This window comes from Myotis brandtii, unplaced genomic scaffold (assembly GCF_000412655.1).
Source record: "Myotis brandtii unplaced genomic scaffold, ASM41265v1 scaffold163, whole genome shotgun sequence".
Taxonomy (NCBI): Eukaryota; Metazoa; Chordata; class Mammalia; order Chiroptera; family Vespertilionidae; genus Myotis; species Myotis brandtii.
In genome coordinates this window covers 567542-586049 of record NW_005355962.1, presented here as the reverse complement: position 1 = coordinate 586049, position 18508 = coordinate 567542, and the positions used below count along the sequence as shown (strand labels likewise).

General features: G+C 36.6%; 1 protein-coding gene and 1 long non-coding RNA gene across 4 annotated transcripts; both read left to right on the top strand.

Annotated features, from left to right (window-relative positions):
- Positions 1-130: 130 nt before the first annotated feature.
- CISD2 (CDGSH iron sulfur domain 2) lies at positions 131-17091 on the top strand. Of its 3 annotated transcripts, XM_005862291.2 has the most exons (4): positions 6195-6536; positions 12195-12409; positions 14067-14158; positions 16654-17091. In XM_005862291.2, the coding sequence occupies exons 1-3, from the start codon at positions 6452-6454 to the stop codon at positions 14154-14156; spliced, it is 390 nt and encodes a 129-aa protein (XP_005862353.1). In that variant the 5' UTR covers positions 6195-6451; the 3' UTR covers positions 14157-14158; positions 16654-17091. The 3 variants fall into 3 exon arrangements, with proteins under 3 accessions (XP_014391947.1, XP_005862353.1, XP_005862352.1); XM_014536461.1 differs by lacking the exons at positions 6195-6536; positions 16654-17091 and adding an exon at positions 131-173 and having other exon boundaries at positions 14067-14934; XM_005862290.2 differs by lacking the exon at positions 16654-17091 and having other exon boundaries at positions 6197-6536; positions 14067-14934.
- Positions 847-6377, top strand: LOC106725420. The gene is made up of 3 exons (XR_001361303.1): positions 847-1579; positions 2039-2106; positions 6367-6377. It is a non-coding gene; the product is annotated as an uncharacterized LOC106725420 (long non-coding RNA).
- Positions 17092-18508: the final 1417 nt, after the last annotated feature.

Genomic DNA, 18508 nt, shown 5'->3' with positions numbered 1-18508 from the left:
TCCCCAGAGGCGGCGGCGAGCTGGGCCCGGGCTGCTCTCGCCCTCGCCGGCGCTCTCCGCGGTCGGCTTGTTTGTATCCCGGCCGCCGTGTGTCGGGCAGCTCGGCTCTCTGCTGGGTTTCACCACAGCGGGTGTGTGCAGGAATATGTTGGCCAGAGACACAGAGACCATAGGTACATGGCAGCTTTATTTAGTGAAAAAGTTAGAAATAATCTCAGACCCACAGGGGAGAGATGGGGGCATTTGCGGTCGCCTCCGTTCCTATGGATCTGGAGGCAGTTGTGGTAACAAGTTGGAGGAAAGATCTATTAGCCAAAAAGGGTTCCAAAGCGAGGACGGTGGCCCAGATCTTAGAAAATGAAATTTAATTTATGGATGTCACATTATGTACTTACAAAAAAAATAAGTAGCCCACAACGCAGATTGCAAATCTAAAGGATGAAATTTTCCAGAATGCAGGCAACCCTTGGGAGATTTTGTTGAGTCCTGGGCATTGCGTTGTGAGAGGCCGACTAGGATGTTGAGGGGAGAAGCCACGTTGGTTCGGCCAACGTTGACCTCCTGTGCTGAGTATCGGATGTGAAGCATGTGAAATAATCTTAGGTAAATAGGCCTGCTTAGCTTGGAGCAGCCTGGAGATCCATGTTAACTGACGTACAGTACAGCATTTGGAAGCCTGACTGGAAGATTTTTATTTTTATTTTTTTAAATATATTTTATTGATTTTTTACAGAGAGGAAGGGAGAGGGATAGAGAGTTAGAAACATCGACCAGCTGCCTCCTGCACACTCCCCACTGGTGATGTGCCCGCAACCAAGGTACATGCCCTTGACCGGAACCGAACCTGGGACCCCCTCAGTCCGCTGACCGAACCGACGCTCTATCCACTGAGCCAAACCGACCAGGGCTGGAAGATTTATTTTGTGTAGACCAAAAGACAACTAGGACTAAATTAGTGAAAATTATTTGGAGATGATTTCAGCTCCACTACACGGACGTTAAAAAAATTATTTTTTAATTGAGGCAAACTTTCCCCAAACAAGTGCCTTGGGAGATTAAAACAATAATAAAACGTAAAAAGCAGAGTCTGGTGGGCAGATAGATTTAGATGGGAAAACTAGATGACTGTTACAAATCTAGAGATTCTTTGAGTTGTGGACAGAGTTGCTCTGTAGGTAAATGGCTGTGAGATATTAACATTTTAGATGTTAAAGGGTTTGGTAGAAAGCTTGTAATTTATTTAATAGAAACCTTGGTAACCAAATAATAAACATCTGAACATCAGAAGCCACATAAAAGTAACATAAAATGAAAAAAGTTTCAAATCAAGTGTTTCTAAATATCAAAGTCTTCTTTTGGTCCAAACAGTTTACTAGTATCTTGATAGAATTGCAGCAATTATGTAAAATCGTGTTTTTTCCCCTTTATCATTTCTTTTACTTAAGCACTTTACTTATTTTTATGTATTCCTCATCTTGTTCTAACAACTATTTGATCTTATTTTAGATTAACATCACAGTAGGCCTAACCATTCCCCTGCAGCTGGAAATTTTGAATGTTTATATAAATATAAATATATGTATCTTTTTTTCATAATGCTCAGTGGTAAGTAGCCCTGTACCAATACCAATTGTTTTTTTTTTCTCTTTTGAATTATACCTTGGGTATAATAATACCAGGTCAAAAGGATGTTACATTTTGTGACATTTGTTCCCAGTTGCCAACTTACTTTTTTAATAATTTGCATAAGTTAACTGCTGAATTTTTAACAGTCAAGAAAGAAAAATGCCCTCTTACTCCCACCCCAATCCCGAATTATGTGTGTTAATTCTGATGATGGATGGTTTTATATTAGTTTCCCTTTTCTGTAAGTAGAGTGTAGTTGAAGCATATTAGAACGTATATTCGATTGAGTGGCTAGAAGATTTTACAAGTGTGGTTTTTTTTTAAGGATCCCTCTTGTCAACAAATATTTAATTTCTATTAAAGGCATTAAGAAAACTCAAGCTAAGTCTCTCCTTAAATCAATAATATATAGTAACTTCCTCTTTAAAGTTTTTACATATTTAATGCGAGGCCTGATTCTCAGAAATAATGACAACTCTGGTAAATATCTTAATAGTACATACTTAACTTAAGTTCCATTACAGTGTGTCTAGTTGTTATTGTATTGCTTATTTGTTTAGGAAACATAAACATGTTTTTAATAGCTGCTTTATGAAAAAAAAAATGAGATAGGCTGTTTCACTCTGGACAATGACAGTGTAGCAGTTGTAGACTCTGCTTTGCAGTGCTATGGAAGAAAAGCAATTTCCACTCTGAGTCTGCCTTTAAGAGCAGATGGTAATAGCTAGTGACATTTGGCTCCCTTGAATGAGCTACTTAGAGAATCATACTTAGACTTTGTTGAAATAAAAATCTGAAAGATAACTTTTCAGCAATTGTGTAAAAGTTTAAGAGACCAAAAGTATTTTCATTTTCTATTTATGACAATTAGGGCAAAAAAAAGTTACAGTTCACATTGTTGCCTGTTTTTCCTTCCCTATTTAGATACAGCGGTTAAAAAAAAAATTGACTCTCATGATGACTCTGCATTCTTAGTAAACACTTGGGGAGATCCTTAATTACCAATTATCGTATAGTATTTACAGACAGTCCTTATCTACCAGAGACGACTTATCTATTTCAGGTTAGGTCACATTTCTAAGACTGAGGCTTTTAAGATAAATTTGTATGGTTTTGCCCTTTGGAAGTATAGTGTATCTTAATACTCTGACCTTTAAAAAGCTTTCCCTGTCATATAAACTTTTAAAATAGAACAACGAAAAACATCTTCTCATTCTAAAGTCAGAAAATTATTTACTTCTAGATCTAAAAGCTAGCTCTTAAACTTTGAATATAGTAGATCTTTTCCCCTTGAATTAGTTTGCTTTGAAATGAAATGGTTTTGATCCTAAAGGCAACTTTTTTCCCAGTGAAACAGCTTTAAGGGCATTAGCTCTATTTATCTAGAAAGGGCCAGTTTTGAACAGAGAATTTAGAAGTGGAACAGAGTTAATAACATATTTCCACAAAAAGACATACAAGCATGTTCATAGCAGCCTTATTTATAATAGTCCCAAACTAGGAGCAATCCAAGTATCTACCAACAAGAGAATGGATAAACAAATTATGGCATATTCAGAGTGAAATACTGGTTAACAATGAAAAGGAATGAATTACTGATCCACTGATGAATCTAAAAAACTATATTGAGTGAAAAAAGCTTTGATTATAGAAATCAGTTGTGGAAGATAGACTAAAAAGGGGCAGAATAATACTTTCTGAGGTGATAGAAATATTATACACATTTTCAGCTGAGGCTACAGGGTTGTATTTAATTGTCACAACCCAGAGCTAATCACCTGTCAGTTTGTTGTATGTAAATTGTACCTTTTTTTTTTTTTTTAAAAAGAAATGAACCAAAAGTGAGTTTTCTCAATAGGAAAGTATAATAAAACATTAAGTTCAAACTAAAGAGTTGCATTTATTAATAAGTAAATAATAAAGGTTATTTGTGAAATATTGAAGAATTTTATTTTAGAAAACTTTTTTTTGAGACCTTAGGAAAATATTTACATAGTTACTATAAGTTGTAAATGTTTTTCCCCCCTCTTTCTAATTAGACCAACTATAGTTAAAAGTCAGTTTAATTAATGATTATATTAGCCTTTGTAGAGAACGATTTCGATCTCATTGAACATTTTCTTCCATATAACTATTTTGCAATTTAAAATTCCTCAAGTCAGGTGTTTATTGAGTACTTACTATGGGCCAGGTAGTGTTCTTGATACAGTGACGCTGTTCATAATAATGAATGGAAAATAGATTTAAAACTTGATTATTTTATTTTATTTGCCCTTAAGTCTTGAGTAGTCTGTATTAGGTTTGAAGGCGTATGGTAAAGCCACCCATTGAAAATATTTTACGTTTATCTTTCTGAAGTTCAGAAATAGAAGTCATTTGTGTATCTTACCTGCAAATGATACATAAGAAAATGATATAAAATTATCAGCAGCCAAATTGCAATATTATTTTATGGTATCATATGTAACCTTTTAAAAGGGCAGAAAAAAAACTATCCTAGTTTCTTAGAATATAGTTCTTCATTAAGACCCATGTGTGTCTGTCTATATATACTTTTTAAAATGTTTTTGTCATTGAATTTGTTTATATATCTTGATCAAGAATAGGGTGTGATAGCTAGCCCATCTACATAAAAGGTTGAATCTACTCCCTCTTAATTTTATTTCTTCTAAGGAGATAATTTCTTTTAACTGTATCTAAAGTTTCAGAAAATTGGTGTTATAAAATTGCTTGCTACTCAAGTTGCTTTGAAATATTCTTTCTAGATTTTGTTTTTCTAACGGTACTGATTCTTTTACTCACCTTCTTAATCTTCTTATTGTTTATCTTAATAGTGGGAAATAGAATATTACAAAATGAATATTACATGGTCAGTATTAATAATATTAGTGTGTCTGATTTATTTTCTTTTCTAAAAAATTAGAAACAGGTGATTTAAAAAACATTGGAGCTCTGACCGGTTTGGCTCAGTGGATAGAGCATTGGCCTGTGGACTGAAGGGTCCCGGGTTCGATTCCAGTCAAGGGCATGTACCTTGGTTGCGGCACATCCCCAGTGGGGGATGTGCAGCTTGCGGCTGGTCAATGTTTCTCTGTCATCCATGTTTCTAACTCTCTATCCCTCTCCCTTCCTCTCTGTAAAAAATCAATACAATATATATTTAAAAAGATACATCTCCTTTAAAAATAAATAAATAAATAATAAAAATAAAGAACATTGGAGCCCTGGCTGTTGTGGCTCAGTTGGTTGAGCACTGTCCCATGCACTGAGAGGTTGCCAGTTGGATTCCAGGTCAGGGCACGTGCTTAGGTTGTGGGTTTGATCCCTGTGTGATGTTTCTTTCTCCTTCCCTCTCCCTCTCCCTCTACCTCTCTTCCCTCCTCTCTCCCTCTCTCCCTTAATACTTGAGGCATCTTCTTGCCCTAAGTGAGGTTAGCACTTCCCCTGTAGCTCTCTCAGTGGGTGTCTTTTTCTATCTTTCTGTGTGTTTCTGGGATGAGAGGCCAAGGCAGTTGGCATCTTTTAGGCACTGCAGAGCTGCTTCCACACTGGAACTGTTTTACTCTCCTTCAAAGAAAACTGTCTTCTTCCCTCCATCAGTATCCCCCTTTGCTGGTATCTGTTGAACTTTAGTCTCTTCCTTACGTTTTTTAAGGATGATGACATATCCTATTTTTTCCTTTCCTTTACAATACCGCACGTTCTTGTCATGCTTAAAGCTGCCCTTCTTATATTGTCTTTTTTTTTTTAAATTGAGGCCAATACCATCATACATCCAGATAATGAAACCAGAAATCTGGGAATCATGAAGAAGCTTCACTTCCTGTATTTACCTCATGCTCTATACTTTTAGTCAGTTACCAAATCCTATTGATTTGAGCTACCTGAGTTAGCAGGTCTTATATTTCCAGGTGAATGAGGGTTGGTCACAGACCTACGCTGAGATCCCGATGAAAGCTGTACACCATTTCCTCAGAAAATGCACACACACGTGCACATCTGCTTTTCTAGGGATCCATTAGTTCTCTCTTTGCTTTAATGGCCACTGTCTTAGTTTCAGCTCATCTTATTTTTTTCTCTAGCCCTCTCTGCTCTTCCTTAGTGTTTCTCCACTAACCCATCTTCCATCTAATACCAGTGTAATTTCATAAGTGAACAGTTTTTCAGTTACATTAATATTTCAGATATTTCAGTGGTTCCCTTTTATGTCAGGGCCTTCCATAGTCTGGCACTGGCTCACTGTTACACACCCTCTTCTCTTTCATTGTATCCCAGCAATACTGTGGCACTTAGTTTCCTAAACTTTTCATGTATGTCATACCTCTGTGCCTTTGCCTATTCTGTTTCTTCTGTGTAGAATGTGGCTCCTCTTCCCCTCTGCCTGTGGACTCCTATGTTTAGTCACTTTCAGAAACCTGCTTAGGTATCAAATCCTCCTCTTTGTTCAATCCTGTCAAGAGTTAATCACTTTGTCCACTGTATCGCTTACTCATGAGTGTACATAATACACAGTACTGTAATTCTTTTTTATAGATCTATATTCCATACTAGGCGGAAAGCTCTTTTGGGGTAGGAACTGGACTGCGTCTTCTAATCTCTTCTAAATTGTATACCCTATAAGAGCAGGAACCTTATCTAACTATCAGCCTGTATCCCCAGCACCTAGTGCAGTATTTGGAATGTGGTGGGTACTTGTATTGTTGAACAAATGAATGAATTATTGTTATTCCTATTTTACAGACCAAAGAAACCTGACTCCAAGTATACGAAAATCTGCATTTACACAACAGATAAACTGTGAATTAGTTATTTGAAATCCTGCTCTATGCCAGGCACTGTAGTAAGCACTGGGTATCTACAGACAAATAAGACAGCTGCTGCACTTGCATTTAGCACAGTATCTCCACATCGTAGGTACTTAATAATTACTTAGTAAAAAAAATGGAAAAGAAATTATTTAACAATAGCATATTGATCAGATTTCTTCATTCAGAAATATTTATTAAGCATTTAAATTGATGAAAGAACCCAGAAAGAAGGGATTGTATAAGAGCAAACTTTCTAGAATGACAGAAATACCCTATATTTTGTTTTAGGTGGTGTTCACAGATCTATATAGTTGACAAATTTATCAAATTGAGCACTTAACAAAGTTCAACAGGCTGAACACTAAGTTAAGCCTCAATATGAAATAAAATAAATTGAGCCAAGCATTATTTACACACCAAGGAGACAGTGGTGATGCAGACAAATAAGGCCCCTGCCCTTGTAGATCTTCTGTTTTGACGGGGGATATGATAGTTGGGTATAGCCATTAAAGTTCATGTTTCCAAAGGATACTAAGGAATTGGAAAATGCTTCTGAAATAATATTAAGTGAAAAAATTATGATATAGACTGTATGGTCTATATCATATGGTATCAGTTTTGCTTTTTGTATTTTAAGTATTTAAAGCATATATGTATGTACATCAACAAGTTTTTAAAAACACCCCAGAACATAGAAATATAAATGTTACTTACTCTTGACTGGTGGGATTGAAAGTTACTTTTTTATATTTTTCTATATTTTAAAAAATAAATCCTATTTTTTATAATCCTAAAATAAAAATAAAAAATATACTGTACAAAATATGCATTATACCTAACAATTAGTAGGTGACAGTTTTTTCATCATAGTATCAAAAATATCTGTAATAGCACAACATATATCAAACAGGTTCATAGGAAATAGCTGGTCTTAAAAGTTTTTTAAGTTGCTTGTTTGATTTTTCTGTATTTCATATTTCTTTACTAAAATCAGCATTAATAAAGTGATTTCTAATTGAGCTTTATAGGCTATATTATTTTCCTTTATAAAGCTTGTCTGTAGTTAAAATGAAGTTTATCATTAAGAAGCCGATTATACTAAAAGTGTTATATAAGTTATTATTTTGTTGTCGGAGATATTAGTACCTTTCATTACTTTATATCACCGGTTTTCGACCAGTGTGCTGCAAGAATTTTTAAAACATGCAATAACTGACTATTTAGTCAGGAATACTGACCTCTTTCCTCAGATTGTAACCCCCCCCCGCCAAAAAAAAACAAATGACACCCTTTTGCTCTAGCCAGTTTTGCTCAGTGGATAGAGCGTTGGCCTGTAGACTAAAGGGTCCCAGGTTTGATTCCAGTCAAGGGTACATCCCTGGGTTGCAGCTCAATCCCCAGTAAGAGGCATGCAGGAGACAGCTGATCAGTGATTATCTCTCATTATTGATGTTTCTATCTCTCTCCCTCTCCCTTCCTCTCTGAAATCAAATAAAAGTATGTTACATATTTTTAAAAATCGATGTTAAGGTTTTCATCTTTACATTCTTTTGTTCTTGTTTTTTCATTCTCGTCTTTACTTTTTTACTTTTTTTCTTGCTTCCCCCCTCCCCCATTCATTTACTTTTTGACTTTGAGTTATTTAACCTCTTTTTACTTTTTAATTTTGTAATATACAGTATGATACTTAATGTTATTCTACATTCAACAAACATCTATTGAATAACTACTGTTTCAAGATACTGTACTGGATGTTGGGGCCAATATTCATATAAGGCAGTGGTTCTCAACCTGTGGGTCGCGACCCCTTTGGGGGTTGAACGACCCTTTCACAGGGGTCACCTAAATACATCCTGCATATCAGATATTTACATTACGATTCATAACAGTAGCAAAATTACAGTTATGAAGTAGCAACGAAAATAATTTTATGGTTGGGGGTCACCACAACATGAGGAACTGTATTAAAGGGTCGCATCATTAGGAATGTTGAGAACCATTGATATAAGGTAATTGCCTGATCTAGAAGATAAGTGTAAATAAATACTTGCAATATAATGTGATGAGTAAGGAAGGGACTGACATTTATACTCTACATTATTCATTCAGTAAGTCATTCATTAAACACTTCTTAGGAGTCTGCTTAGTTCCAGAAGAGTAATAGCACACAGCTCCTTTTCTTACAGACTTATGGAAGTCCGCTTTATAAATAGATAACCATTTATACTAATAAAAGGGTAATATGCTAATTAGACTGGATAGACTGGACATCTTCCGGACGACCTGGACATCCTTCCCGACAAAGCTGGGGCCCGGGCGGCACTGCCCAGGGTCCCAGGTGCCTGCAGCCAGCCTGGGTGGTGCTGTCCGGGGTTCCGGGTGCCTGCGGCCAGCCCGGATGGTGCCGCCTGGAGAAGGGAAGCCTGGGTCCCATGTGCAGGGACTGAGGCAGAGGTGGTTAGAGGCAATCAGGCAGGCAGGCAGGCAGGTGAGCAGTTAGGAGCCAGTGGTCTGGATTGCAAGAAGGTACAGGCCGGGCTGAGGGGCAGTCCTCCCCCACTCCCCCACCCCCATGCATGAATTTTGTGCACCTGGCCTCTAGTCTATATATATAAAAGCCTAAGCGACCATCCGACCGGTAGCTATGACACACAATGACCACCAGGGGACAGATGCTCCGACTGGGAGCTATGATGCACACTGACCACCAGGGGGCAGATGCTCAACGCAAGAGCTGCCGAGCTGCAGTGACTTGGCAGCTGCGGTTCTCAGGTGATGCACCTGGAACCAGAGAGGAGGGAGCCAGGGTGTGTCACCTGAGAACTGCCCTCTTGTGAACCAGGACCCCTCGGGAGATGTTGGAGAGCTGGTTTCGGCCCGATCCCCGCAGGCCAGGACCAGGGACCCATGCACCCAGCCTCTAATAGTTTGATAAAAGAACATGAGGAAAAAAGGTCTTGGGAACATATTAGGAAGTGATTAATTTTGCTTTGTGAATCAAGGAAGACTTTTGGAGGAGGCAGTAGTTGACCTTAGTCTTAAAGGGTTTACCCAAATGAGCCATAGATCAGAGATAGGCATCACAAACAGAAGGAATTACTCATGCAGAGAACATGGGAAGGCTGCTACTCGGTAATAGCTTTGGGGTGGCTTCAAGCACTTGAGAGATGAGATGCTTGTGAGAGATGAAGGTGTCAAAGTAGCCTGGCCATGCTATAGAGTTGGTACTTACAGAAACAATGGTCTGTTGCAGCATCATCCAAAAAATTTTTGTGATGATGGAAATCTCTGTGCTGGTAACTTCAGTAGCCACTTAGGCACATGTGTGGCTGTTAAGCTGTGCTGAAATGTGACTAGTGTGTCTAAGAAACTGGATTTTGAGTTTTACTTAATTTTAATTATTTAAATTTGAATGGTCACACCTGTGTTTTAATTATGTTTTTTACTTTGTATATTTTATGATGCTTTGACTTGACATCTTGGGGCCTTGATGGCCTTGGAGAACATGCCCCTCCCAGGAACAGCTAATTCCCAAAGATAATAAACAACTTGCTGGTAGAGCTCACCTTTCATATGCAAATCAACCAATCCAAAGCCTACACCTTACCCTACCACCTGTATCTAAATCACTTACCAACCGGGATTTCCCCTGTCCCAAATCACCCTGGGTCAGGTATGAAACAACTAGGGACCACCTCAACAGCTGAGAGCCCACTGAAATTATTCACTCCTAAACTGCTTACCCTGCCCCACCTTGCTGTTCCCTGGAAGCCACAATAGTCTGTGTCCAGGCTTTCCTGTCACCTTCCACCTGATCAACCCTGGTACTTTCCCCGTGTCCTGTGTGGCATGGTGTGTCCCCTCGTGGGAACTGTAAGTAATAAACTTTTCTTTCAAGGCAGTTGTCTTTGTGTCTGTCATCTTATATCTGATTACAACAAAACCTTGAGTACAAATCAAAACAGTCTGGCTAGTGGCTACTATATTGTACAGCACAGATCTATAGATAGGTCTCTCCCTCCCAAGAAGCAGTTCTTTTTCATTTCTAGAAGTTTAATCAAAGGATCTATGTGGAATGTTCCACTTTGGTTATGAGAATAGAATAGCCAGCATGACAGGTAAGATACTTATCCTACAGAGCTTCGTTCTGGTGACTAAAAGATTACACCCATTGCCCCCAAATTCCTACCGTATAGCATTAAGTTGAGCTGGCAAAATATTTTTGCAAAGGAGTTGCCACTAATATTTTTAGCCTCTACTAAAAGCTAATATTTTTTTCTGAGCCAGGCATAAATAGGTTGTTTCATGTAGAGCTCATAACAAATCTTTGGCATTGTGTTCCATAAAAAATAGTTTCATGCCCTGGCTGATTTGGCTCAGTGGATAGAGCGTCGCCCTGTGGACCGAAGGGTCCCAGGTTCGATTCCAGTCAAGGGCACTTGCCTGGGTTGCAGGCTCGGTCCCCAGTGGGGGGCATGCTGGAGGCGGCTGATCAGTGATTCTGTCTCATCATTGATGTTTCTATCCTCCTTCCTCTCTGAAATCAATAAAAATACATTTTTTTAAAAAGTTTCATTTTGGAAAAATTGGCATTAAGCCAATCTTTTAATAGTTACATAGTAAAAACAGTTATCTCTGGAGAGTAGTTTTACCAGGAAAAGAACAGATAAAATGTTATATCTGTTGGATTTGATTCATGGTGGATGAGAACAAACTTACTGTCCTGGACTAAACCTGCTTAAGTACAGTTTACCCACATGAAAAACGGGAATAATTATGGTACCTGCCAAATATAATTTTTTAAGCTAACAGTATTAAATGAGATAAAACAGTTGCACTCTTAGTATATTCATTATCTTTAACATTTATTAGTATGCCTTGGCACATAATCTTCCGTTTTTTCCTACTAAGCTATTTTTACATAGTGCTTAGAAAGGTACCCAATAGGCCCTGAGGGAAGGATGTCAAATGAAAACTCTTTAAGGACAGAAAGGATTCCCTGAAGAGCCCAGCAGAGGTTGGACACTAACCAACATTTGATAAAAACATGCTAAAATGTTTATCTTATTTCCCGGGGTGTTTATCTCTACAGGCATAAGGACCATTTAATTTATGTCACTTGTATTTCCTGTGCCCCAGAACGGTGCTGAGAACTAAAGAAGGCACTTGAAGAACACTTATGGAATAAGATGTATCTAACAATGAGAACATTTCATATACAAAAATTTTAATTAGTTTTTTAAAATAGTAGCTTTTACACAACATCTGCGTGTTTCTTTAGGATTCACTATGCCTTACCAAAAATGTAAAGCATTGAAACTAAAAAGTTAAAACATGTTCTGTCTGAAATTATATATGAATGGTAAAGTACAGATACTCCGTTGTGTGCTTTTAAACATTGTAGAAACATTTTCTTAACCTGTAAACTATATCACACATTGAATTTGGTTTATAATTATGGGTAGTATTTCCTGAAAAATAAATAATGATAAACATGAATATACTTAGGATAGTGACAGGATATTTGATATAGGACCTATCTCTGAAAATTTTGTTTTCTGTTTCACAAGTCTCAAGTTAGCCCACAAATGAAACAAGGTGGTCCTAGGTAAAGGCAGCTTGATTTACTGATTCATGGTTTTAAAGATGAATAGTTCAGAAATTGAAGAGAAGTAAAGAATAAAGAGTCTGCTCAAGGATGAGACATGCTATTTGAGTTCCGTGAGAGCACTGCAGACTAACACATCTGTGCATGTTTAGTTTCAGAATGGCTTCGGTTATTGCCTTTCCTTGGTGTACTTGCACTACTTGGCTACCTTGCAGTTCGTCCATTCCTCCCAAAGAAAAAACAACAGAAGGATAGCTTGATTAATCTTAAAATACAAAAGGAAAATTCCAAAGTTGTGAATGAAATAAACATTGAAGATTTGTGTCTTACTAAAGCAGCTTATTGTAGATGTTGGCGTTCTAAGACGGTAAGATGTCCATTTATACATACACTAAAATTTTGTGTAATTAAAATGTTTTCCTTCTGAAATCCTTAATTTTGAGGTTCTGTGAGATGAGAGGTTTTTCCATAGTGTTCAGTACTGAAAGTCTATATTCCTAAATTAAAGTTGCATTTTATGATCCATACTACTTACATTAGAAATGTTAGAGCAGCAAGGAAGAATAACAATGATATTTTTACTATGTTTTATCAACTAGCTAAAGTAACATAGTTTAAAATACACCTATATTATGAGAGAGGACATAAGGTTTAGTGGAAGAGTTTAAGCTTTGGAGTCTGAATAAATTTTGGTCAAAGCTGATGACTGCCACGTACAGTATGACTTTGGGCAAGTTACTTAATCTTTAATCTCTGATTTTTAATTCTGATAATATATCAACATCACAGACATTTTCAAGGATTTAGTGAGATGATGTATGTACAGTGCCTTATAGTATGAGCTAGTAAATGTTTTGATGAGATCTGTTCTACTTTAATCGTAGGTTATTTGAGGTTTTAAGTACAATAATGTTTATCACATCATCCTTTAATAGCAAAGTGTTAGAAACAATCTAGAATCTGATAATAGAGGAATGATTAAAGTATGGTGTAATAAAAATGATATAGGGTGCACGGCCAGTCTGGCTCAGTGGTTGAGTGTTTACCTATGAACCTAGAGGTCATGGGTTTGAATCCTAGTCAGGGCACATACCCTGGTTTCGGGCTGGATCCCCAGTAGGGGGTGTGCAGGAGGCAGCCAATTGATGTTGATGTTTCTCTCTCATTAATGTTTCTACCTCTCTATCCCTCTCCCTTCCTCTCTCTCTAAAACCAATAAAAGCATATATTTTTTAAAATGATGGGGTATTAGGAAGCCACTACAAATCATGTTTTAAAGAATATTTAATGGCATGAAAGCATAATATAATACAAGTAAGACAAGAATATTACAGTTTTTAAAAAATATGTTTTTATTGATTTTTTGAGAGAGAGGAATGGAGAGGGAGAGAGAAGGAGAGAAAGGGAGAGAGAACATCGAAACCTGGGCATGTGCCCTTACCGAGAGTTGAACCTGTGACCTTTCTGTGCATGGGATGATGCTCAACCACCTGAGCCACAGCGGCCAGCCTATTACAGTTTTTTTTTTAAATAAAAATGAATACACATAATAAATGCAGAGGAAAAATATGCTGTAATGTTACCTATGAGTGAATTTTTAAAACTATATTTTTTTAGTTTTTCAAAAATTTTATAATATGCATGAGTTTTATATAAGAAAATATTTTTTATATATTTTGAATTTAAATTACATTATTTTAAATTTAAATAAGTGAATAGGTGAGTTCAAATTTAGAGCTTCACAGAGAGCAAAAGCTTATTTGATCCCCTTTTAAACCTGTTGTATTGCTCATATGGAATCATCCAAAACTTTTTACTTAAAATCTACACCAAATACTGAATTAGCTATTTAAAATTGTTAGATTTGCTGTGATATAAGAAGTCAGGTTAGGTGAAGAATACATCTATTACTCAGGCAAGCTATCTGATGTATCATTTTCTTTTTCCAAAGTAATGTGCATTTCACAAATATTTCTACTTCTTGAATCATTTAAATAACACGTGAAATTCTTTTTCCTTTCTAGTTTCCTGCCTGTGATGGTTCACATAATAAACACAATGAATTAACAGGAGATAATGTGGGCCCACTAATACTGAAGAAGAAAGAAGTATAATAGTAAGGAATTAGGATTGAATTGTGTGCTGTAAAATCTTATGATATCTTTTCATTTTTTGTGTATAGATCTTTCAAATGGTGGTCTTAATTACTACTACTGGTGGAGTAATTATTTCTGCCAATTTATTTTCTTGCTACACTACTGTTTATATTTGATACTTCATATATTCAATCATATAGAAATTAAATTGTGCAATCCTTTTATTCTGACTTCAAAGAATTAATGTATTTTCCTCCAATAAACCAACACTTCTGATTTTAATTAATTGAGGAAATATCTAAGTCTTGGGCAATAGGTCCCAAACTATTTGTTTGAAAAATCAATATTTTCAATAGATTATATAATTTACAATTTTCTCCCTACTCTATTAAACATATTATCTTTCAGTTTGCTTCTGTCTTGATCATTTGAAGGACTTGTTTCTTTTTCAGCCTTCCACACTCCATTCATTTTAGATCAATAAGAAAAATATTGCTCTTAAGAATTACTTGAGTTTTCAAAGAGATAAACTCTTCGCTTTAGAGAGATTGTTGTCTAGTAAATATAAATATCCCAATTTCAGGGAAGATGTGAACTGGATATAAAATGTTCCAACAAGGAACACTTATTTACATTATAAAAGTTTGTTTACAGTGGGCTTGTTTGCCTCTGTTTAGGTATATTGTGTATCTTGAGCTATTTGACTCACTGACAGGGTGGGGTGGGGTGGCAAGAACACTTATACCTAAACTCATGAGCTGCTGAAATTTGAAGATCAACGAGAAATAAACATATTAAAAAAAAGTTCAGTGGTCAAAATTATATTTATATGAACATTTTCCTCTTTATAACAGTGTAAGCCAATAAAACAGAATACAAGAAGTTTGCAAAATAAACTTACTGGAGAAGCTTTAAAACTTTTGTAATTTTTTAGCCTAAGAGTCTATTTGGTTTCATCTTATACTGTATTACAGTTCTTATAGTATTAGCTATTCTAAGTTTGTCTTTTAAAGGTAGAATGCACTCAGCACACTATGCCTTCATTATAAGTGGAGAAGGTACAGGAGGCAGACGTGTAACTCTTCTTCCAATCATAAAGTTATTCAGCATTTACTGTACCAGACACTGCACTGAGCATAGTACCTGCATTTTTAATTTATTACATGTAATGTCAATAGGTTCTGTTGTGTGATCTTGACTTTCACATGACCAACAGCAGGAATTTTAAAGTTAGGGTTAGTAATGTAGTTGTGGTTTTGAGAAGTTTTAGAAGGTATAAATCCAAAATTGTTGCTCTTTCCTCGCCTCTCCTGTGAGGAGGGACACATATAAAATTGTTCTCACTTTGGTTCTGGGTATTATTTCCTGAAACTTCTCTTCAACAACCCTAAAGGGACTTCTCTGTCAGGTTAACCAATTATTTCCACACAGTTGATCACAAGCCTGGGAAATACCCTCCTCACCAAAAGCTTGAATAGCCGCGTCTGCGGTCATGAAGTGCTTTTCTTTAAATGTTTCTCTGTAACTCACAGCAAAATGTTTGCACATGTCCTAGTAGTTCCCATACTTAGATTTTATAGGAGAAGAGAAAATTTCCTGAAAATGTGGAGATTAAAATGAAATTATCAATTTTAAATTTTGTCAAGTAAGAACATTTACAAAATTGAAAACTAATGATCTCATAAAAGGTAATCTTAACACGCTGAAAATAAGAGGGTATACTCACAATAAAGTTTCCTCCACATTCTCAATTGTTTAAATATGTTGAAGAGTTGTGCCCAAATATTTTTCCCACCTGTGCAAATTTTTCAGCAGCCTGGGGCTGGTAGCAAGCTGTTGTTTAATAACAACAGTATGCATTATGATCAGTTGCTGTCACTTCCTCTTGTAAATTCACAGAATTCCATCATGTCTTCCTTAAAAAATAGACATCTAATAAGCAACTGCATCTGAATTAATATAACACAAGATAACTTAACTCTTGAAATACATACCTTGGGTTTCTAAAATATTCAAGAAACAGCTGTGTTGTTTATTGAAGTAGTCCTCACGTGATTATTTTGAGGACTACTTCTTACCCAGGGAGCTACTCATTGCCTTACTCAGCAAATGATCACTACCAGTACATAAGTAGGTATTCAAAACTGTTGAGCAGGCTTCAGGTATTAATGATTCATTCATTCATATGGATAATTAAGCAAGTTGTGTTATGAAAAGCACATTACAAATCAGCTTTGAATTCAGTGCCTCATATGATGATTCATTAAATTGCTTTTGTATTTTGTTACCTAATTAATAAGTTTATGCAAAGCCAATTAAGCCATCTGCTGATCTATATAGTTCTACTTTCCTTACATAGTCTTCCTTTAGAAATGTGCTTTCAAATTCTTCTGCAAAGAGAGTTTTACTCTTTCAAAACTGTTGTTCAACAGGGTTCTTAAATTACTAAATTATGGTGGATATTTTATTTACTAGTGACCATAAGCATCTAACTAGTTGTACTTCATTCATTTAGACTGCAGTTGTGGCAGCATCACCAATCTGGAGAAGACCAGGAGAGATGTACTAGTAACACACATGTACTTTATTCAGAAATGAATGCCTCAGGCCCCCATCTTCACAGTCTCCTTTTTCTTACATCACACCTGATTGTAAGATGTTTGGTTATCTGATTTCTGCTGAACAAATCACAAGTATCTACAGGGTCCTGTGAGAGGTACGGAAACAATAAAACGTGACACCTGACTGACTGCAGGGGAGGAGGAAACCAAAAAGTAAATTTAATGTGAAAAGCCTGGCACCTCAAGACCATTTAACAGAGGATCCTGCACATCACAGTCCTATCAAAATATACAAGTCATATTTGATGATGAATTTGAATCAAAAGTACTATATGATGTTTAAAATATGTTTATTTTAGAAAGGAAAGGAGAGGGAAGGAAACAGAGGGAGAGAGAAAACATTGATCTGAGAAATACCAACTTGTTGCCTCCTGTACACACCGCAAGTGGGGGTTGAACCCACAACCTGGGTATGTGCCCTGACCAGGAATTGAACCAGTGACCTTTTGGTGCACAAGATGATACTCAACCAACAGAGCCACACTGGCCAGGTCAATACTATATGGCATTAAGAAGGTAGGATATGTGTTGTATTTGATGATTCCAGTTTCCACTTGAAATAGTTAAAAGCTCAGTGCTTAAAGTGGTACATCCTGGCCCTAGCTGGTTTGGCTCAGTGGATAGAGCGTCGGCCTGCAGACTTGAAGGGTCCTGGGTTCGATTCTGGCCAAGGGCACATGTCCGGGTTGCAGTCCCCAGTGGGGGGGAAGGGGTGTGCAGGAGGTAGCCAATCAATGATTCTCATCATTAATGTTTCTATTTCTCTCTCTCCCTTTCTCTCTGAAATCAATAAAAATATATTTAAAAAAATAAAGTGGTATATCCTGGCTGAAAATTTTTGCAGGAAATAGCTTGACTCATTCTTTGATATTTGGAGGCTTATCATAGGAAGTTTTTCCATTCAACTGAAACATTTTTCATTTCATGACTAATTCATTACAAAATTTAATTTGTTAAAGTATGAGGAAAACTAAATAAAGGAATGGTGATTTAAACCACATGAATTGTGTTAGGTGACCTCCCCCTCAGAGAGGATTACAGTCATGGTTGAAAACCAGTCAGCAGCAGTTCACTGACTGCCTCACGGCCTGGCTGGCCCTTAGCACAGCGGCTGGAATGCAGAGGACTCCATGGCTGTTCTTTGGTTGGTTTGTTTATTGTCTGAGCTGTGCTGCATCATCGGAGGTTGGGCTTTAGTTTGTCAGAAAAGTCTTTTATTGGAAGCTCACTTTATTTTATCATGTTCACATGGTCTACTTTTAACTTTTGCTCCGGTTTCATACAGTCATGTAGCAAACATTATTTTAATATAAAAAGTAGGCAGTCCATATTAGGTGCTGTGTTAGCAATTGTATTAGTCAATTTTGTTATGGTCTTGAAAGACATTGAAAATCTGTTAGAGGCATATTTATGTCTTTCAGTCAGAGGACATCACTCTCTGGTTTCAATGCTGATTGTTTGCTTACAAAGTATACTAGTATCTGTGACTCTATTCTCAGAGCTCTGTTGTCAAACAGATCAGCCACAATGTTAACAAATTCCTGATCTCTGCTGTAAGGCTGTAATTTTCCAAAATAATGTAGAAAAGGGGAAAAGGGTAATAAATTGCATAATTACAGAGATGAACCCTGTACTAGTGAGAAAATAAAACTGTCAACAGTTTACTAAATTTTTAAATATCCTGTAATTTTTATTAATATTCACCATGCATTCCTCTGCATTGTCACATTAAAGATAGGCATCTCTAAC

What these genes read in the sequence shown, in the direction of transcription:
- CISD2 (XM_005862291.2), top strand. Translation starts at nt 6,452, where the DNA reads ATGCCAGGCACTGTAGTAAGCACTGGGTATCTACAGACAAATAAGACA. An exon ending in TAGCACAGTATCTCCACATC is followed by an intron (nt 6,537 to 12,194) that starts GTAGGTACTTAA and finishes GTGCATGTTTAG; the next exon opens with TTTCAGAATGGCTTCGGTTA. An exon ending in GATGTTGGCGTTCTAAGACG is followed by an intron (nt 12,410 to 14,066) that starts GTAAGATGTCCA and finishes TTTCCTTTCTAG; the next exon opens with TTTCCTGCCTGTGATGGTTC.